The 22,785-nt window shown below is 40.1% G+C and overlaps 1 protein-coding gene across 3 annotated transcripts in view; it reads left to right on the forward strand.

Annotated features, from left to right (window-relative positions):
• LOC125103191 (24-hydroxycholesterol 7-alpha-hydroxylase) overlaps positions 1-22,536 on the forward strand; it is a 90,982-nt gene extending 68,446 nt beyond the window's left edge. For all 3 annotated transcript variants that reach the window (XM_047735052.1, XM_047735053.1, XM_047735051.1), the window contains 4 exons: positions 1,933-2,028; positions 2,882-2,970; positions 18,216-18,303; positions 21,276-22,536. In XM_047735052.1, coding sequence (XP_047591008.1) covers positions 1,933-2,028; positions 2,882-2,970; positions 18,216-18,303; positions 21,276-21,347 — 345 coding nt within the window. In that variant the 3' untranslated portion in view covers positions 21,348-22,536. The remainder of the gene's footprint in view (positions 1-1,932; positions 2,029-2,881; positions 2,971-18,215; positions 18,304-21,275) is intronic.
• Positions 22,537-22,785: the final 249 nt, after the last annotated feature.

The following is a 22,785-nucleotide window of genomic DNA, read 5'->3' on the forward strand; positions in this document are numbered from 1 at the left end:
TTCTAGCTTTTTCTATTTTTCTGAATTTTCTAAAATTTTGATGAGCATTTCTTATGCAAAAGTTTGTACTTTTTTTTTTCAAGATTTTATTCATTTTGATAGAGAGCACACGTGAGCAGGGGGAAGGGCAGAAGGAGAGGGAGAGAGAGAATCTCAAGCCAATTCCATGCTGAGCGTGGAGCCCGACTTGGGGCTCTATCTCAGACCCTTTATGCCAGTCATCACCCTGGTAGTTGCTGCTGTGACAGGAACTTCTTTCTGGTCTCCTCCATGTGGCTAGTGTTAATTCTGTTACTGAGATCCCATTTGAAGGATTTTACTAGCCTGTGTTGTAGGCTGTGGCAGCCAGCAGTCTCCAAGTTGTAATTATGGGTCAACAGCCACCAAAGGGGACTATTTGGTATGGAAGGGAAGGGCCCGCATTGGCCTGCCTGCAGCTCTGTCCCAGGGCTGTGCCCAGCCCCACTCCAAACACACATCTGGGCCCTCAGCAGCTGATCTGAGTCAGCCATGAGCTCTCTAGCCTCTCAGTTCCAGCAGTGGTAGAAGAAACAGGCTTCGGATCTCACAAGTCTCCGTCTACTTCAAAAATGGAAGGATGGCACCAGCATAATCCTCGCTCACTTCCCAGTTTGAGGGCTCTCTCCGGTGCTCCTGGGACTGCAATTGCCAAACCTCAAGCAATATTCAGCCCCCACAGAAGCCAACGGGGCTTCTCTTTCGTTAAAAAATGATCACCCCTGGGTGCCTGGGTGGCTCAGTTGTTTAAGTGTCCAGCTCTTGGTTTTGCCTCAGGTCATGATCTCAGGGTCGTAAGATGGAGCCCCATGTCAGGCTCTATGGTGGGCATGGAGCCTGCTTAATTAAGATTCTCTTTCCTTCTGCCCCTCCCCCACCTCTAATAATAAAAAAAAAATTGATGACCCTTTCCCATACACCACTTCCTGCTACCATAAAAAGACATATTTTTTATTTGTAAGGTGCTCATATTCTAGTTTCATAAGGTAAGTGTTTTGCAAATATCTTGAGGACATTTCAAAATCCTGCAGGGTTAAATAGATACATGGCTTCCAATAATTGGCTGTGGGAGTTACTAATAAAATATTTCTGTCTCAGTAAAGTTGATAGCCATCTAGTGGTTACACCCCATGGGAGAGCTCTTTGTCCTATGGTTCCTGAACATGATGATGTAAGGGTGATTTATATATCATGAAAACCTCCAATAACATAAATGGGGAAAGACAATGCAGGCTCTCCTGCTTGAGGAAACACACTGCTTAGCCTGAGTCCCACAGCCACAGGATCCCAAAAACAAAATCAACCAAAGAAATGCACAACATTTGCTTTGCCCTATGTCTTCCTAACCAGTTGTCTTTGTATTCTTTCTGCCCTAACAGTTGCTTCAGGAGTGAGGAAAAAAAAAAGAGGGAGAGATTGAGAAAATCCACTCCCTCTTCCCAGACCCTATCATGAGTGTCGCAGGGACAGAACACCCATTGCCCTATCCTCAGTGCTACTGTGGCCAATGTCCTGTCTCAGATTTTTCTGTTCCATAACCACAACCTGGGAGTCCACTGTGGCTCCCATCACCAAAAGCACTTGCTGTAAACCCCAATTTCAGACATCAAAAGCTGCACCACAGCAGGCGTATACTAGTTTCTAAAATTCTCATTTATCTCATTGATCTAATATTTTTCCCCTATGTAACCAAATTTATAGACAAATGTAACTAATCATCAGAATTAGAACACAGCCATTGCCTAAATTGGGAAATAGAAATTATCTTTCCAGGAAAGAATTAGATTTTCTTACCATTGATTATAAAATGTATGTGTCTTCTCTACAATATAGTTGGAGCATTATTTTTAATGACCCAAACTCTCTTGAAAGCAGATTTCAAAAAATAACTCAAAACTGATTTTTCTATCGTAGAATTACACTGTTCCTTCTGGTGACTTGTTGATGTTGTCTCCATTTTGGCTGCATAGAAATCCGAAATATTTTCCTGAACCTGCATTGTTCAAACCTGTAAGTTATCTTTTTCAATATACATTGTCCTTTGATTTTAATTTCTTTTATGCCAGGAGTATGAATTCATAGATTAACTATCACTCTATCATTAAACAGCCCTATTCTCTGGTAACTAACAACCAAGCTGACTATAAAGGAAGAATCAGACTTATAATATGAGTGGTACAACACAAATGAGATAGAAAAGTTTTTGGAATAAAATTCACCAATTTTAAATAAATGACCTGAAAGCAGCAACGTACATTAAAGTAAATATGTCTGGTTCTGATAGAAGACTTATATTATCAGGCCATTGCTCCTGTTATTGGTTTCCAAGGAGTATAACAAAAGAAAAACAAGGCAACTTAAAACTGCTTTACTGTTGCTTAAAACTGGGGAGTTACAGGGCTGAGCAGAATCTTAAGAGTTCATTTAATCCATTCTCTGCCTTTAGGTAAAACTTTTAAAAAATGGCATCCAGATGTATTCATTCCACATCCCAAGTTCCCTCCACTAAGCAGGGCTGCCAGTAACTTACTGAATTTATTACCGAGGGCAATTCTGTGATGGGGACTGAGACCTTATTATAAATAGTCTTCCTTTTCTGAGGTCAATTCTGTGGTTGATTTACCTTATCATTTACATTTACCACTTAACAAGATTCTTTTTAAATCTTTTTATTTATTGGTTCACATTCCAAAAACACAATTGTGTCTGATATTAATAACAGGTTGGAAAAAAATTACCAACAGCCCTGCAACTTTATATGCAAGGATTAGCTGTACAAAGTCATTTTTAGCCTAGAGAAATAAAGTTAAGCTTATTTATATAAGGCTGATTTGGAGAAAAAAAAAATGCTTTCTTCCCACAGGAACGTTGGAAAAAGGCAAATTTAGAGAAGCACGTTTTCTTGGACCAGTTCGTGGCATTTGGAAGCGGGAAGTACCAATGTCCTGGAAGGTCAGTGAGACAGCTGAGCCACGTTTATCCAGAAAGTCTAAGAAAGATGATGGCTCTGAGGGGGAAAACTTTGGCTTAATCCCCCTTTTCTTTATTATCAAACTACAGGGAGATCCAGGAGTCCACGTTTCATTTGGTTGGCCAGTTGTATTATGCAATGTCTTTGTGGGAATGTCTACCATAACTTCTGATGGGATACCTCATGAGAACAAAATATTATGATTGCTGCTGTATGATGACAACAGGGTCATTAAAAGTTTTTTTATAGAAAGGATTAGAGTGGGCATGCCTTAGGTTATATAATCATGCTTATATTCCATGTGAGAGACATGGGGTGGTAAGATCTACCAGATTTGGAAAATAATTAGAAATGGGATTGATCAAAGGGAAGGATTTGTGGAGGACTGTGGCTTGAAGGTAGGTGGCTGGAAGATGTGGAAATAGAGAAATCAGGAGCAAGAGAAAGTTTAGAGGACGAGGTGTTACATTTTCCTTTGAAAACTACTTAGTCTGAGATGTGGCAAAATATGAATCCTATAACCAAATTCTATAGGTCAAATCTGAAGGTTGAATAAATGTAACAATAAATAAAACCTCCATAGTCTAGTTTTTCTATTGTTTCTGCTTTTAGAAGTCCTTAACTTTTCTGTTATTAATTTTAAGTAGCCAACCCACATTATTCCTAAAGACAGACAAAGCAGAATTTTTGAGGAAAGCGAAGGACTCCTTTTGGACAGTGTTCTAGCAAGATGGATCTTTTCACTAGAAATTTAATCCCACAGATCTTTAGTATAATCCTCAGAAAATTGCACCCATTCTAAATTTGTCTACTAAGAGCCAATTTATTTTCTCATCTACCAAACACTTAGTGAGTCAGAGAAAATTGCCTTTAAAGTAGCTGACAATCAAAGTTCATCATGAAGGCATAGTCTTATGGCTTTGCAGCTGTCACCCCTTGGAGTTCAGGCCACTGAGGCACTATGAGGACCCCTCTCATTAATAAACACAGAAGGTTTTGCTGAATTTAGTAAATAAGTATTCAGTGCTGCTATCAGCTGCCAACCAAAAATCAGAATGGAAGAATATTGTTCTTGCTCCGAATAATGGGAATTCCGGAAATATGTTTTGGAGGAAGAACCCCTTGTTAGGTACTTCCCCATTGCTGGGAAGCCCTTGGATACAGGAAGGAAGGGAACTCTTCCCAGTAATTCTATTGCTAAAGAAGTCCAGTAGTTTTGCAGAAAAACAGGAAAAAGCAGCAAGAGCTAGCAGATTTCTTCAGCAATGGTAGCAAGTAGAATAAGGAGTTGCCTTGCAGTGGACATTCTCTTAAACTGTGAATTTAGATGAAGGACTAGAATGAGATTTCCCGTGTTGAGTGGGTATGTGAGAGTGGATGATCTCAGCACAAAGGAATGTGCTTGCTCTATTGCAAACCCACCTCCCCCACCCCACCAGCCAACAGCCTTAATTTCCCTTGCTTCGCATCCCTGAAAGAGGATGCCTGGTTGACTGCCTCACTGTGGTCATTGATATGGGTTACATTCCAGTGTAAAACAATAGCCCTGATCTTTGGCAAGATACCTCACTTACAAAAGCTTGCTTGGATAAGAAGAGGGTGTAGTAAGAGCTTGAGAGGTGGAAATGAAGCGTGGATTCCTCAGGAGTAGAAAGTGTGATCTCAACTTTTTTTGTGGGCCTTTGGGTCCTTCTTATATCCTAGGGCAGTACTAGTACAAGTCACGGTCTTGTCTTGAATCACTAATGAATTACTAATGAAAATCACCCAGCAATGGGAAAATTAGTTCAAACATAGGTCCAGCTGATAGTAGATCAGTAGTAGTGGTAGTGTTCAACCTGACAGGTATCTCTGAAGCACCTAATATTAGTATGTTTATTCGTTCATTCAGTAAATATTTATTGAGAGTATGCTCTCTGGCAGAATAGGGTTCTGGGAGTTACCTTGGAAAACAAAAGAGGGGATGAAGTGCCTTCCCTCAAGGAAGTTTTAGTCTTAAGTCACTTCAGGAACCACTGGGGAAATTCAAAGACACGTAACATTCTTGAGTCATTTATAATGTAGCTGGGGAAATGAGACAGAGCAACATGAGAAACAAGCTTTTTTTTTTTTTTTAAGATTTTATTTATTTATTTGACGGACAGAGATCACAAGTAGGCAGAGAGGCAGGCAGAGAGTGAGGAGGAAGCAGGCTCCCTGCTGAGCAGGGAGCCCGATGTGGGACTTGATCCCAGGACCCTGAGATCATAATCTGAGCTGAAAGCAGAGGCTTAACCCACTGAGCCACCCAGGCACCCCTGGAGAAACAAGCTCTTCTTAACACCATAAGCTGACCGGTGAGAAATGCCAGATGACATACATACATAATAACCACCTTCGGAGTTTTGAGGAAGGAGATTAGAAAAGGCTTTAGGGACTAGAGGGGAATCATCAATAAGCAGCCAGAGGAAAGCATACCTCCCGAGGGTGAGGGACAGTGATTACAAAGTCTGAGGGGAGGAAGAAAAGTAAGCACTCACAGGAATGGGATGGAATGCAATGTACCCGTGCGTACTGTTGCTTCTACTTGTGCATTTGAACGATAATACAATCTTAATAACTGTGCCTAATTCAGTAAAATAGCCTTGCAGTACTTTGAGAAGTACTTGTATACTTAGGAATTGCTGATTTTTGAGGAGCACACTCAGTCTCTATGGATTTCATGAGAAGTTGCAAATTCAGTTTACTCTGAGGAATTTGTTACATAAACAAACGCATCCCCTCCACTCTGGTTGTTAAGTAGACTTGAACAAACTGTATTTATGTATCTAATTGTTTCTTAACATTTTCACTGTGCTCTGCACATGTCCTGGGGGGCCTATAAAAAAGGGTTAGGAGTGAGGGTGGGAAGGGGTGGATGTAGTTAATCCCAAAACGGAGTCAGGCAGCCAGAACCCTTTATGAATTTTTAGCCCCGCTTCTCTCTCTTACGGCTTTACTGAGGAGCAATGACTTACTGGAAGGAACCCAGAAACCATGGGCAAAATCGCAATCATTCCTTTCCCAGCCATTTCTTTTTGACACTTCATTATGAGGCTAAGATTTAAGTGTGTCAAGAACAGAAGAAGCAATTCAAGACTCACTTTTGATACTTGGGCCAAAGTGCTTCTAAAATAAAACATGTTCATTTCTGAGCAGAACATGTCAGAGAAGACCCTCTTTTCCTTCTGTTTACAAACTAGATCTCCAGCTCCTCCGTGGAACACAGAATAGCAGGACGGGGTTTGTATCTGTGGAGAGGAAGAAAGGGCACTCTTGCCTGGACGGGGTGTGTGTGTGGCGGGGGGATCTTCTACTGCTCTACCTCTTATTTATTTATTTATTTATTTATTATGGGTTTTCTCCCCTCATCCAACTCAGTGACTGCTTTTGAACCAGTTAGAAGCCACCTGATCAGAAAGAGGGTTTAATTCCTAGGAAATGAGGACGGAATTAAAACTTTACGGTGTTGCCGTACTGCCCATGGGCTTTTGTCTCCGCATCATCTAATGCCTTCTCTTCCCTTCCTAATAGCCCTCTCTTTCATTTGGGCATCCATGGGATTTGGGGGTGCTAATTCCACTCCCAACTCCATAGGAGTGGAGCCCTGTTCCCTCAGCCCATCCACAAATCCCATCCCTGTCCCTGCCCTCCTTTCCCACAGTGATTTACTTCAATGTCGGTGTATGTTTTAATCAGTGCAATTAACTACCAAGCTTTCTGCTGAGACTTATGGGTCAAACATAATCATTCCTTATGGGATGTGAATAAAGAAGCACTTGGCCCCCAAAACTGTTGACGTCTATTTTGAGACAATAAAAGCAGGCAGTGTTAGGATGCAGTTGGTACCGTAGAACAGGGTAGCAGAGCAAACTGCCTCCCTGGGAACATCGCTGAGCTGCTGGAGTGATCTCTGCCCAAGGCCAGCATCAGCTCTCAGTTTTCCAGGTACAAAAAGCAGTGCATTCCCTTCAACATAAGAACCAGTCAGATGTGAGTTCTCTGTCACTTGCAACCAAAAACATCCTAAGTCATATAAATTTCCTCAAAAGAGAAAGTGTTCTTTCAAGGTTTATTGAATTCCACGAAATATTGCGTTAACATGCTTAGCCATATCCATGAATTGCTTTTCTAAATATCTTGCCCTTTGCAGAGGGGCTGAGTTTCCTTCACTGTGGGTATATCACAAAACAAAAGTAAATGTCACATCTTAAATTTTTTTCTGGAATCTGGAATTTAAAATACACCGTGAGATCATTTCTATTTGGTGAGTACTTAACCTCACTGAAGTCAGTACTGTTCCTTGGCCCTTTGCTTGAAAAGGAAACTTGAAACACTGTATCTAACCTCCTAGCTCATAGTTCATCTGTTCTGGAGCTTCGCCTCTAGAAGGGGTAGTGGGAAGATCTCCAGTAGCAACTCTGAAAAAGGGATCTTGAGAAAGTGCCCTTCTGCTTTGACGAAATAGAGAACAATGTCCCAAGTCCAGGACAGAGATGCTCCCATCCTTCCCTCTTTGTCTTCTTACAAGCTTTCTCACCTCTTTCCCCTCCTATATAATTCCCATTCTCTTCTCTTTTCCACAGGCTTTCTTCTTGTCCTTCTCTTCCACTTATCTTTATCCCTTTCTCCCCTCCCTACCTTATTCTGGGTTTCCCCCTTATTCAGTGTAAGCATCTGCCTGTTCACTCTACAGATTACATCCTCACCATCTTCCCCAGTTAAAAGTGTTTCATGTATAGCTGAGACAGTCTTTATCATTGTGAATTTTGTACTGAAACTAAAAAAGTTGATAAACTACATATTTTAACGTATTTCTTTTTTCCCTTTCTCCTTGTCAACTTCTTCTAGATCAGTGCTTCTTAAAGTGTGATTCCCCAGACCACCAATAGTTAACACTACCTGGAAACTTGCAAAAAATGCAAATTATTTGGCCCTTCCCCGACCTACCGAATCAGAAACTTTGGGAGCAGGTCACAGTGATGGGTGTTTTAACGAGCCTTCCAGGGGACTCTGACGCAGGTGAAAGTTTGATAACCCCTGGGCCAGAATCTTTGCGTCCTGCCACCAAACTGATTTCATTTTCCTAAAAGATTTCAAAGATGGATGAGGTTGTGGGGGAAATACTTCCCCTTTAAGCGGAGTAGCCAGGCTTCCATGAAGGATGCCTGTGAAAGTATGTCTGTCTGCTGCCTTCTCCGAATTCCAGGGCGAGATCATTCTATTTTCATAAGCCGCAGCTGGTAGCAACTAGGAATATACTTCAGAGCCCCTGCTCCTGGCAACCGTGGCAGTTTTCCAGTCCACACTAGCATTGCCCGCAATGACTTCGGGGGCGGGGGGGGCGGGGGGGAGGAGCAAGAGATTTTCTTTTCAAATGCAAGAGAGGGAACAATCTCAAAATCAAGACGTTAAACTAAAATCATTCATTTCCCGTAATCTTATCATTCCTTTAGCACCCCTGCTTCTGTCAGATGGGGCCCTGCTGTGGATCCTCTACTCCTCCTTCTCTTTTGCCATCCATGACGTCCCACCTCCTAAACCAGGTCTTCATGCACCACCATCAAGTGACACTAAGGCTTCCCAAGCCTTTTCCATGCCCTGTTGGCTCTTCTTTCAATCCATCTTACTCACCACACACAGATTAATTGTCCTCAAATAATCAACTCCAACTGTCACTCTCATTAAGACTCTGGCACCACTGTCTACAGGCCAAGCTCCTCAGTCTAGAACTCCAGACTCTCCATGATCTGATGCTGATTGTACCTTTCCGAACATGGGGAGGCGCCACCCCAGAAGGTCAAACCAGCTGCCCGCAACGACCGTGTCTGCTCCTTCACTTGCTCGTGCTCTCTGCTGTGTGTCGAATGCCCACACTCAACATGTCTACTTAGTTAAGGCCCATTTCCTTCCATCAAGGTCTAGCTCAGGTGCTCCAGATCACAGCACTCTCTCCAGACTCCAAATTTCCACAGCCCTTTTGTTTCTACCTTTACTCATAGCGTCACGCTTTCTGTCTCTCCATGTGCATTACGGGCGTGAGGTCTGTTTCGTCAGACTCTGTGCCCTCAAGGCCTGTGTAGTAGTGCTCCCTGAACATTTATCTACAAACAGGGAAAACACACAAGTACGAAGTATTTAAGGAATTTTCAAAATGTTCATATTTTAATGAACTTTATTTGTAGATGTGTAATATTGTCCTTGTAAGTGTAAAAAATAAATCTGTTGTAAATAATATGCCTCATTATTTTCACTGTTTTGACATAAGAGCATTAAGAAAACATTCCTAACATGAACATAGCTCAGCTAGCTTGTGTAAAAATACAAATTTATGAAGCCTATTTTCTTTGACATAAAAAGCTCTTAATGTCACAGATATGTATATGTTAGTATCTGATATTTTAGGTACCCAACAAAATTCAATAACATGGTAAAGGCTGGAAAACACTTTTTTGCAAGTGTGGAAAAAAAAGACTAGTGAATAATTGTGGTAATTTTGCTACAATATTCAAATATTTGGATTTAGAGAAAAATGCCATTTTTAGTACATATTATTCATTATCTGTATTATTAATTCACCTTAGCTTTCCTTTAAATAGGATATCAATCAAAATATCTAAAACTAATATGAAATATATTAACTTTATGCTCTTTTAATAACTGATACTAACTTAATAACTAAACTAACCTAACACTCAAAGATAAAAGAAGAAAAATATTAACGCCTCTCTAATACACAGTATGCATTGGTCAAAACCTCCATTATCGGGGCACCTGGGTGGCTCAGTGGGTTAAAGCCTCTGCCTTCAGCTCAGGTCATGATCCCAGGGTCCTGGGATCGAGCCCCACATCGGGCTCTCTGCTAGGTGGGGAGCCTGCTTCCCTTCCTTTCTCTCTGCCTCTCTCTCTGCCTACTTGTGATCTCTCTCTCTGTGTCAAATAAATAAACAAAATCTTTAAAAAAAAAAAAAAACCTCCATTATCATTTTACCAAATGGGAAGTGGAGTTTTATAATTTTAAAGACTCGAGTTAGTTAAGGAAATGCCTTACGGACTGTAGTGGGAAGCTCTTTTAATGAATTGATAAATATATTTTCTAATTATCTCTAATCAAAACATATATAGTATTGCTAACATGTTTACTCTTAAATAGCCTGTGAACATCGGTCTTGTTTCCATTCTCCTGCGTGATAGAGGAACTCTATGTCGAGGCCCTTCTATGTGTCATAATGCTTAAAGAGACGGTGTTTCCACACACAGGTAAAATTTTTCAATAAGCACAATTTATTCACTAGGTCTGCAGCACATTCAGGATCAAAGACCCAACCTTGTCACTCAAACCCTCATGAACAGGGTCCTCCTGCTCTGCCACCTTCATCTCTCGTCACCTCACCTCCTGGAGGGCAAGGTGTGAAGCCTTCACTGACCCCTCGATGTTCCAGGGCCCCTTGTGAGACTGTGCCTTGGAACAGGTTGTCCCTCTGCCCTGAGAGCCTTCTTTCCTGGAGCGGCCGCCACCCTGCCCTCCAGAGTGTTTATTATCCTTAGGCTGCCACCGTGCTTCTGCTCTAATGACTGGACAGAACGAGTGCCAACGGCCCTCTATGCCAGGGGGCCCAGCTCACAGCACTGCACTGTTCTCTAGCAGACTGGTGTCAGAGAAGGGCTAAAACCAGAGTGGCAAGAAAACAGGATTTGTTTGGATCAAGTGGAACCTGTAAAACTGATGTGTAATTCACAAATGCAGAATTAGCCAGTATTTCTTCAGGGCTGCCAGGTAAGCATTGAATATTGGGAAGTCCCAGCTTATTCTCCTGACCCAAAACGTCAGCTCTATTATCTGAGGAAGGGATCTCATCTAATTTACTTCCAGGAAGGGAGCTAAGTACTGAGAATTGGTCATTTTAGTCACTGGGAACTTTGATGTCAAATTTCATATGTTGGTGCTTGCAACATTTTCCATTTGCTATAAGGGCTTCATGGGGCTTTAGGAGATACCACTCTCTTTTTGTTATTCTACTACTTTGGCTACTCCTTCCCAGTGTGCTTTGTTCATCTTTCTCACCTTCCTGACCTCCATATTTTGGAGTGTCCCAGAATTCTCTTGTCAGATTTCTAGTTGTTTTCTTTTTGTTTTGTTGTTTTTTTTTTTTTTTTCTTTTCTTTTTTCTATTTAACTTACTCCCTAAGTGAGCTCTCCGGTCCCACGGCTGTAAATAATCCTCTGCATAATGATGACCCTGTATTTATATCTCATATGTCTCCAGTCCTGACTGAATCCCTCCTAAACATCAGGCCCATTTACCCAGCCTCCCCTCAGCGTCTGCACTGCATGTCTGGACAGCAAGCTATGCTTAACAGGTCCAAAACTGAGCTCCAGAAGACAGCTCCTCAACCTGCTCTCCCTTCCGTCCCCACTATTGCTGAAGTAAAGAGCAACTGTGTCTTTACATTTCTTTAGGTCCGAAATTCACTCTTGACTCTTTGCCTTCCACATCCATAAGGCAAAGCCCATCATCCAAGGGATATCCAGTCTCTCACTCTGACTCATGACTATGTCTACCATCCTGGTCCAAGTCACCACTTTCTATTGTCTGAAAAATTTGTAAAGTCCTCCTAATCAGTTTTCTGGCTTTCATCTACATCACCTTATGTTTCATTTTCAGTGTAGCAGACAGAATAATTCTTTTGAAACCTAAATCGTATTTGCTCAAAACTATCCAATGGCTTCCCGTCTCACTGAATAAACTGTAGTCTTCAGGATGCCCCATGGTCTCTCTACTTGTCGGGGTATTTCTCTCAGCACCCACCCCCAACCCACTACTTGCTCATCTTTGGCAATACTAGCCTCCTCGTTGTTCCTCATTCTTCTTCCTCTGGATTTGTGCACCTTCTACTGCCTCTGCATGGAATTCTGTATCCAGATATTCATATGGCGCATTCTCGTCTTTCATTCCAGTGTCTGCTGAAATGTCACCTCTTCCTGGAGAACCTCTTCACCTGAAACATTGTAGCCCAGGCCATCATTCCCTTTTCCCTTATCTTGTCTCACTTATTATTTTAGTAGTTATTCTTGTACCTCCTATATGCATTCCTTGTTTATTTATTTGCTGCCTACTCTAAGATTAGAATTTAAGCATTTTAATGAAACCATGAGTGGGTTTTTGTTTGTTTGTTTATGGAAATAACTTTTGTTAACTTCAGCACTTAGAAGAGCATAAAGCATGGAAAGACAATAAATATTGAATGGTTAAATGAATGGAGATCTCATTTTATCATAAGAACTCTTAGTACATAACGTAAGTGACAGTTCACTGTCCCCATAACTGTCACTGTTCCAGGAGGGGTGAGGAAGAAAGGCCTATGACTTATATCCACACCCTTGGTTGTCTCTTCCAAATTTGACCCTTAGTGTTCTATGTTTGCTCCAGTCCCAGCTCCTCATGGAAGACGAGGTGCTGTTTCCTTCACACTGTCTCCAGCAGAGAGAGGAAAAGTGAGGCTCTTCACACCTCCTATTATTTTATTATCTCTTTATTCTTCAAGACACTGTCTCACAGGACCATGTAAGTGCATCACTCTTGACTGCACATTTAAAAAATTATACAGGTTTGATTTCAGACCATCACAACAAAGCAATTAGAGTGAGTCAAATGAAATCTGTGGTTTCCCAGTGCACATAGAAATCATGTTTACGCTACACTGGGGTTCATTAAGTGCGCAATAGCATTATGTCTAAAAAATGCACATACCTGACTTTAAAAATACTTTATGGCTAAAAAAATGCTAACTATAAACTATGTTGAACTTTTGGCAAGTAGTAATCACTGGTCACAGATCACCATAATGAGTGTAATAATAATGAAGAAGTCTGAGATATTGTGAAAATTACCAAAATGTGACAGGCACAAAGTGAGCACATGCTGTTGGAAACATGGTAGCAATAGACTTGCTCAGTGCAGAGTTGCCACAAACCTTCCATTTGTAAAAGAAGCAGTGTCTGTGAAAGATGGTAAAATGAGGTATGCTTGTGGTATAGTCAAGAAAATATAAAAATTGCACATGGGGGGGCTCCTGGGTGGCTCAGTGGGTTAAAGCCTCTGCCTTTGCCTCGGGTCGTGATCCCAGGGTCTTGGGATCGAGCCCCGGCCCGCATAGGGCTCTCTGCTCTGCAGGGAGCCTACTTCCCCTCCTCTCTGTCTGCCTCTCTGCCTACTTGTGATTTCTGCTGTCAAATAAATAAACAAAATCTTAAAAAAAAAAATTGCACATGGGGCGCATGGGTGGCTTAGTCGGTAAAGCATCCAACGTGTCATTTCAACTCAAGTCATGATCTCCTGCGTGGTAAGATTGAGCCCACATCGGGCTCTGTGCTCAGCCAGGAGTCTGCTTGAGATTCTCTCTCTCTTCCTCTGCTCCTCCCCCTCCACTCACGCTCTCTCCCTCTCTCTCTTTCAAATAAATAACTAAATTTTTTTTAAAAAATTGTACATAAAATATTTCTTTTACTGGGGCACCTGGGTGGCTCAGTCAGTTAAGTGTCTTGATTTGGCTTGGGTCATGATCTCAGGGTTGTGGGATTGAGCCCCAAGTTCCCCAAGGTCTCATAACACCCAAGTTGGACTCTGTGCTCAACACAGAGTCAGCTGCAGACTCTGTCTCTCCCTCTCTTTCTGCCCCTCCTACTCATTCTCTTTCTCTCTCAAATAAATAAAATCTTTAAAAATATATACTTCTTTTACCGTAGCCCAAGAGAAAAGCACTTCACAGAAGTCCCCTGTTCCTACCATTGTCTCCTGTAACAGGGCTGTGCTTATCTGTTGCAAAATAGCCACAGAGCAGTCACCCTCCTTTTCACTTCATCCCTTCCCCAAGGACTTGCTTTCACTCCAATATCCATCACCTTCCTCCATTAGTGCATTTCTCCAAGTCTGAGTGTAGAACAACACTGGGGGCTTTCGGCATGACTGTCCACCATTGTCCTTTGGACTTGAGTTCTTCAAAACAGTCCTTCGTGGGCATGGCACACCATCTGCCCCTCTCTTAAGATATGTTCAAAATGTGTATTCTTCAAATTCTCTACTGAATAACTGAGGGCCATTTCAACACTCTCTTTCTCTCTTTCACATAGCCCCCAAAGGCAATCATCTTTTTTTCCTATGAGATGTTATGCTCCATATCTATAAAGAGGAAATTAAATATTTACCCCCCAAATTATCAAGGCTGGTCTCTCTCATGAGAGAGACATCTTTCTCATGTATTATTATAAAAAACAATATTTCCTTTTTTTCTTTCAAATCTTCAAAGATGTTTTTCTGTTGTCATCTGGCTTTCATAATTTCTGATGAGAAGTCCATCATCATTTTAATTAATTAATTAATTTGCTTATTTATTTATTTTGTCTTCCTCCTCCCCCACGGCTTTTAAGATTTTTTCCTTTGTCACTTTTTTTAATAATTTAGTTATGATTTGCCTTGGAATAGTTTTCTTTACATTTCTTTTGCTTTGAGTTCATTGTGCTTCTTAGCTCTGTAAATTAATAGTTTTAACAAATTTTAAAATGTTTCAGCTATTATTTTATTTCTTCAAATATTTTTCTTATCTACCTATCTGCATCACCAAATTACATGTATGCTAGAGTCCTTGATATTATTTTATAGGTTACTTATACTCCATTTATTTCTTTTTTTAGTCTTTTTATTTTTAATTTTAATTTTTTTTAAAGATTTTATTTATTTATTTGACAGACAGGGAGGCAGAGAGGCAGGCAGCAGGGGCGGGAAGCAGGCTTCCCACCGAGCAGGGAGTCTGATGCAGGGCTCTATCCCAGGACCCTGAGATCATGACCTGAGCCAAAGGCAGAGGCTTTAACCACTGAGCCATCCAGGCGCCCCTAGTCTTTTTAATCTATGTACTTCATTTTGGATATTTTCCATTGTTCCATTAAGTACCATGATCTTTTCTTTTGCAGTGTCTTATCTTCTGTAAATCCCATCCAGTGTATTTTCATCAAAGAGACTATATTCTTCATTGCTATAAATTCAGTCTGATTTTTTTAGTTTTCCCATTTCTTTCTTCATTGTGCTTCTTCCTTTTTGAACATCTGGATTATATCTAACTAGCTATCTCTAATATCTGTCATTTCAGCATCTATTTTTTTTGAATGGTTTTTCTCTTACTTACATGCCATATTTCCCTGCTTCTTCTAGGCATGATTATTTTTTTAATAAATTCAAGACATAGATGTTAAGTGTCATGGATACTAAATTTTATTGTATTCCTTTAGTTTTAGGCTTTACTGTGGCATGTAGTTAGTTGCTCAGAAAAACAAGTTTTGAAGACTTGTTATTAAGCTTTGTTAAGGTAAAGCAGGAGTGACACTTAATTTTAAGATAAAATAATACCAATTCCAAGGCCATAACCTTTTAAAGACCTAATCAATTGTTTTTGTTATAGGATCTTCCCACTCTTGCATGTGGGAACACAAGCTTCCATAACTTGTGGGAGCCCTGGGCATTACTCAGCTTATGGCTCCTTAGCTTTCTTTTTCATCTTTTGTCTCCACCTCAGTAGCTTTCTCTCACTTGCTGAGATCAGTACTCAGCCAAATACCCAAGGAGACTCCTATGTAGTTCTCGGAAGCACTCTTGCTGCCTCTGTGAAACTTTCTCCTCTCTTTTATTCTTTCTTCCAAATTCTTCCCTGAACTTTGATCTCTGTCTTTTTAATGTGGTGAGACCCTCAGGTCTGTGTGAGCTTTTCCTCCTTGCACTGTGACCTGGAATCTGACAGGGATGGTGAGTTGTAGATTGCAGGACTCACCTCATTTATTTCTTTTCTCTTGGAAATTTCCATCCTACACTGTAAGTCTTGCTCAGTTGTTTTTTTTTTTCTTTCTTACTCAGTTTTTGAGTTATTTAGGGCAGGACATGGCCAGAAGTGGAAGTTCCATTTTGTTAGGAGTTTGACAGAAATTTAGTTGTGAGAAATTCTGAGCCTGCACACAAATTAGCAGACTTGCTTTTTCTTAGAATTGCTTTTTGATTCGAATGAGTAAATATTGTATATATTTTACTCTAACAGACATTGATAGTCTCTTAGAATAAATTGTTTTTAGCCCATATAAGTAAGTAGGGTCAAATTCACATTATAAATATTTGTGAAGAAGTGATGTGTTATCCAAGTGGGTTTTAACAATAGCTGGAGTACTCAGGATTTCATTTGAAGTAAAACATAGTCAAGATGTTTCAAGAATACTAGTAGGCAACAAATGTAATTATCTGAGATGAATATAAGATCACTCATAATCATTCAGTCATTCAATAAATATTGAGGATTCAGTGGAACAGTGGTTCCCACCATTTGTGAATACAATAGTTTATAAGGGTATAGGGCGTGCAAATAATTAACTATAATATGGTAGGATATAGTCAGATTGTAAGTAATGACATTGGTGGACGACTACGTAAAGTGCCACTGAAGCACAGAGAAAGAAAGCTGGAAAGGACCGGAAACTGAATTTGTTTTATGGAAGCTATCTGTTTCCATCGTCTATCCATTCATTCATTCTTCCATTACATTACATTCAGAACATGATTAGGCACCAGTACAATACTCTGCACTGATAAGTCCCAACAATACAGTTCCTCCTCTAGTAGAGAAATGGCTAATAAGCAATTGCAATTCAGTGCAATAGATGCTATGGCTGAGGTGTGTACATGGGAGAAGTGGAGAAGCAGAAGTGGAGAGGAAGCATACCTCGTCGTTGAAGCAAGTGATCAGAGAATGCCTCCAGAGGAGACTGAGCTGCAACAGAGAGTGTTACCATTCAGGAGATGTTAGGTATACAGGATGGCTGGAGCATGGGTTTCAAAGAGGAGTCAGTGGGGAGGAAGTTGGGGAGATAGAGAGGCGGCATATTTTCAAAGGCTGTCCATGTTCTCCTATGGCATTTGGAAGAAAATAGGAAGCATTGACAGATTATGTCTGTGACTGTGTCAAATGAGGATAGTTTTACATTTTAGGAAGTTCACTCCAGTGGTAGAGTGAAGGATAAAATAGAGTGAAGTGAGACTGGAAACAGGAAGATTAGTCTGGAAGCTGAGCTAATTTAGTAATCCAGGAGACCAATCATGAAGAACCTCACTGAGGCAGTTGTGGAGAGACTAGAGATAAGGAGAGAGATCAGGTAGTATTGAGAAGATAAAACAAAAGGACCTAGTGCCTAACTGGATATAGAAAGTGAAGCAGAGGATTGAGTCTCTGATGACTTAAAATTTTCTGATCTGTTGGACCAATTCTATTCATTAAGAACTAGGACCCCCACGAGGCATTGCCTACCCCAAGGAGAGCTCAAAACAACCCACTGAAATGCAAGAAAAAATAGCAGAATTCCATTTATATTCTTCTCTATATTTTTAGTTTCTCTTTGTGTGTGTCTGTGTCTTGCAAAGTATATAGTAAATTTTTACAGTAGTATGTGTATATACTTTATAAGTAAATGAGTATCAGTATATTGTTGGGTATGCTCAAATATTTCATTATCAGGGTGTACGATCAAAAAGTTTGGAGACATCTGAGTGAAGGGTTACAAAGGGAATAATAAATGTGATAGTTATGGGAAATTTGGTAGTGATGGGGTAGTTATGGGTAGTTATTTGCGTATGAACATTTAGGCAGTAATTTCTAATGGGCAGTAGGAGTCTAGATCAGACAAGTGTCCAATAGAACTTCACGTGATCATGCAAAATGTTCTAAAGATGTACTGTCCAGTATTGAGATCAGTAGCCACATACGGCTACTGAGTACTTAAAATATGGCTAGTACAACTGAAGAACTGAAATTTTTCATTTGGTTTCATTTTAATTTATTTAAGTTTAAATAACCACATGTAGCTAGTGGCTACCATGATGGGAAGCACTGATATGAAACTTTGAAGAGAGACCTGGACTCTCTTTTGTTAGCACTTCCACTGGCTAAGCATTTTACATACATTTTTAAGCAATTTAATTATCCCAGCTACCCTCTGGAGTAGACAGTATTATAAAAGAAAAGAATAAGTTCTTCCTTATTCTTTTTAATGGTAAAAGTTCCTATAGTGAAAAAGAGCATCCTTGCTCTGAAATATGCATGCTTTCTAGATATTCTCTCTTGGTAGATATTTATGTATCTTTCACAACCAAGTGATAATTTCATATTTTCTTTTCAGGTGGTTTGCTCTGTTACAGATTCAAATATGTATTATTTTAATACTTTATAAATATGACTGTAGTCTTCTAGATCCATTACCAAAGCAGGTAAGTGTTTTCAGGATTTTAATTATCACAGTTTTTAATTTTGGTATAAATTCTAACACCTTGGTTTTAACTACTAGAGATAAGCTGCTAATTTCCTTATGTAGGCTTGATCTTAACAGGTGTCTTACATGGAACTGGGCTGAGAAGATACCCCTTAATTCCCTTATTTCTGGATCTGACCTATATGCCATGGAACCACAAGACCAGGACCAAATAGCAGTGCTCGCACCACTTACAGTGTTAAGGAGGTCCCCAGTGAATTCACCAATTTTTGACATTGTTTCTTGTGCTAAATTGACATGGCCTTGATTTTGGGCTTATTTCCCTAAAGAGGTGTGTCTATGGGTCCCAAAAGGAACCATCAGTTTTAGAGGCAAGTCATAGGCCTTAGTCCATTTGGGAAGCAACAGCATGGAAGAAAAGAGCAGACAGTGAGCAACAGTAAAGACAGTAAGCAAGAATGAAAAGGCTGTGACCTTACTCCTACCACTGACAATTGAATTGTCTAATCATTGAACTCCTCTGTGTTCCTATAGGTCTGTTCTCCTAGACTAGTGTCTTTCAAACACGTGCAAACATCAGAATCACCTGGAATCAGAATACTGGACCCCCACTCCTTGAGTGCATGATCTAGGGACATCTAGGGAGGGGCAATAATTTGCAATTTTTAAAAATATATTATTTATTTATTTGACAGAGATCGCAAGTAGGCAGAGAGGCAGGCAGAGAGAGAGGGAAGCAGGCTCCCTGCCGAGCAGAGAGCCCGATGTGGGGCTCGATCCCAGGACCCTGGGATCATGACCTGAGCCGAAGGCAGAGGCTTTAACCTACTGAGTCACCCAGGCGCCCCAATAATTTGCATTTTTATCCAGTTCCCAGTGCTGTTGATGCTGCTGGTCTGAATAACACTTTTGAGGATCACTGTCCTAGGCAACAGGGAAAGTTCAATTCAATTCCAGATGTTTGGAAGTCATTTTGAAGACTCTGGATAAAATGTGCTGTTTCAACTGAGGATAAAGCTCAGAAATTAAGCATTGCAATTTCAGGGCTGTTCCCATAGCCTGTTGTGCTTTGATTTACTCTTGATATAATAAGGCTAATGTATGGAGGGATAAATAAAACTCTTGGGTGACATTTCAATAGAAATTATGTAAGTGCCTAAGTGACACAGACAATATTATATTACTCATAAATATGCACATTTCAGCACTTTCTCCTGATTTCTTTTGCACTTCTATTTTGAGTACACTAACTACCAGCGATGAAGAGCCCTCAAAATCCTACCATGAAAGGGAAACCAAAAAACCCTTCACAAAGGTTCTCAGCAAGTATAGTTTTATTATCAAAATGAAGATCAGGGCCAGGAATATACTCACAAAATACCAGTTCCTGGTCCATTGAGTTGGATGTCACAATTTTGCCCAGGACTGATTCCCCATCCAAATATTTTCCCACCAGTGAGAGGACACAGAAATGCCTTACCAGATTAGATGGATGACATTTGTCAAAACCATGTAAACCTAACTCCAGCAATCAGTAATTTTGACCAATTTCTTAGGCAAGATTTTGCCCAGTTCTCTTTTCCTAGCTAAGAATTCTATTAGTTATATTTATTATACTGAGCTACACACATTCTATTTCTGTTTTGACATACTAAGAACATATTTTTTTAAAGATTTTATTTGTTTATTTGACAGACAGAAATCACAAGTAGACAGAGAGGCAGGCAGAGAGAGAGGAGGAAACAGGGTCTCCTCGGAGCAGAGAGCCTGAGGCGGGGCTCGGTCCCAGGACCCTGGGATCACAACCCCAGCAGAAGGCAGAGGCCTTAACCCACTGAGCCACCCAGGTGCCCCACTAAGAGCATTTTTAAAGAAATATCTCACAAAAGGGAAAAAAAGAAATATTATTTCATTTTGTAAAAAGTATGTCTAAATGAATTCTCATGATCTCAAAGGGCATTTCATTTCATAATTCTTATTCTAGAAAGAGATAAATTAAAATTATGCAATTATTGGATTTGTTTTAATAAGGTAAAATGAGGTGATCAAAAAATACAGGGAATGACCTTCAAATTACCAGGCTCTTGTAGAAGATGGGAGGGGGTGGGCTGCCAAAGCATGTTCTGAACACTCTTGTCAAGAATGGGGGCATCTCTGGGCTTGGAAATTAGCTTCCCCAAAGAAATATACTTGTCATAGTAGTAAAAATCAAATTCTAGAATCCACAATTTTAATTTTTCTGGAGCCCAGTGTTTTATTTTATCTCAAAGGGTCTTAGGAAATTAATTTTAACTCTCATTAAGAACCAACCACTAAACAAATACTATAGAGCTTTCCAAGATCCACAACTACGCAGCAGTGTCCAGATGCTAACAATAGGGGCTGTTCATTTTGAGCATTTATAAGACCAACTTCAATTCTCCTGCAAAAGCAAGCACATTTTTGCTAATACATTGAAGTTTTGTTTGTTTGGTTGGTTGGCTTTGTTCTGTTTTGCCTTTTGGGGGGTCATGAGTCCTTAGATAATCTCACGAAAACTATGGATCCCTTTTTTAGAAATGTGTGTAACTTTTCATACCCACAAATTTGCAGTTGCTATTTCAAGGAGTCCATGACAACCCTGCACCTCATTCTGTCAATGCCCCTAGGAATCTCCGTGTTAAGAAGCCCATTCTGTGTCCTATTGCATTCAAACCTGACAATAGACTGATTACTTAAATTGGACTGATTGTCTTTTCCCTGTTCTTGATTTCCCCCCACCCTCAAGGCTGATAGAACAGGTTGCAAATGTCCGTTCCTTCAATGGAAGGCTAAAATTGATTCTTGACATTATAAGACACATAAAGCAAACACATCTGGTCTTCTAAACCTAGACTTTGTACTTTTAGAGATAATTACACTTGAATAAACCTTTGGTCTAAAACCTTATGTCTCTTAATTTCTATATTTCTTCTACATTTCTGCTTTTAGAGTCCTCTCCATTTGGTGGGTGTCCAACAGCCAGAAGGACAATGCCGAATTGAATTTAAACAAAGAAAATGACATCTGTTGGGTCTAAAGAGGGCCGGGGCCTTCTGGAAGAGTGATTGTCCCCATCCACTAGCCTGGCAGCATGACCTGAGCTCTGCTAAAATATACTGCTTAACTGTTTTAGGATTTAGTTCAAGAGCATGTCTAAATGGTAGGTGTGTTTGGTAACTTAAGAGTAGACAAAGAATCTGACATCACTCTCACCGATATGAGGTCTGCATACAGGGATTATAGAAGATGTTTAAATGATTTTTAAAAGATGCATTTCCCCAGGAGTTGCAATTTGGTTTCATGCGTAACTGTATTAAACTTTAAATAGAAACAGTGCCACTTGAATGAAAATCTTAGTAAACTATGAAGGCCACATACTTAAATTTCTATTTTGAAAAAGGCTAAAAGTCCTAGATTCTAAAAAAATATTAAAACAGTAATCTCTGGAAATTTTTTTAGTTTTCTCAATATGATTCTCAACTGGCAATTTCAATTCTTTTTTTTTTAATGTTGTTTTTTTTTAAGATTTTATTTATTTGACAGACAGAGATCACAAGTAGGCAGAGAGGCAGGCAGAGAGAGAGGAGGAAGCAGGCTCCCTGGCAAGCAGAGAGCCCGATGTGGGACTTGATCCCAGGACCCTGAGATCATGACCCGAGCCAAAGGCAGAGGCTTAACCCACTGAGCCACCCAGGTCCCCAGCAATTGCAATTCTTAAGTTCTATTAATATAATTTTTTATGGTAAACAAGACTAGTGCTGAAACAATGAATAAAATGATAGCTTTCTAAGACCTGTGAAGATGGGGAGCATGTCTTACACTCTTTCTGTGCTCAACTACACCAGGACAACACCTTCTGTATAAGGTTTATTCAGTAAAGGTATGCTGATGGATATATTGATTTGTATTTTAATGAAGGTGAAAGTACTCTTGATTCAAGACGTTAGTAATTATAGGTGAAGAGGTAATATTTTTGTGGGTAGAAACAGAAGTAAAGTGAAGTCAAGGCAAATAAAAGCATTTGAATGTATTACTTAGGACTTCTGTCTGAAATATTTATTGTGAAACCATGAAAAGAAAACCTGTCATGCCCCAGGAAAAACATACCACACTAGTAACAGAGTGCTCAGTGATGTCATGATTTGTCCTCTAATATTCAGTAAAATGCTGCTTGCCTCCTTTATTTCACAATAAATAAGCTTTGTGTGCATGTTGTCCTCTGGATTCTTTGCTCCCCTGTGCTAGAATTATCCTGCAGAGTTGATAATGATTGCTTAGTCATCTATTTCCTACCAATGAGCAGATGACTCCCTAGGAGAAAATTAAGTACCCTGGAGTGCATTAACTCTTCCAGGCTAATACAGTGATTCTGAAGCCTAGCTACCAGCTTACAGCTTAGCTTAGCAGGTTTGGTGTCTAGAGATGGGAGGGGCTGAAGGAAGCAGCTTAGAAGACCTGG

The sequence above is a fragment of the Lutra lutra genome, chromosome 6 (genome assembly GCF_902655055.1).
Source record: "Lutra lutra chromosome 6, mLutLut1.2, whole genome shotgun sequence".
NCBI classification, from domain to species: Eukaryota; Metazoa; Chordata; class Mammalia; order Carnivora; family Mustelidae; genus Lutra; species Lutra lutra.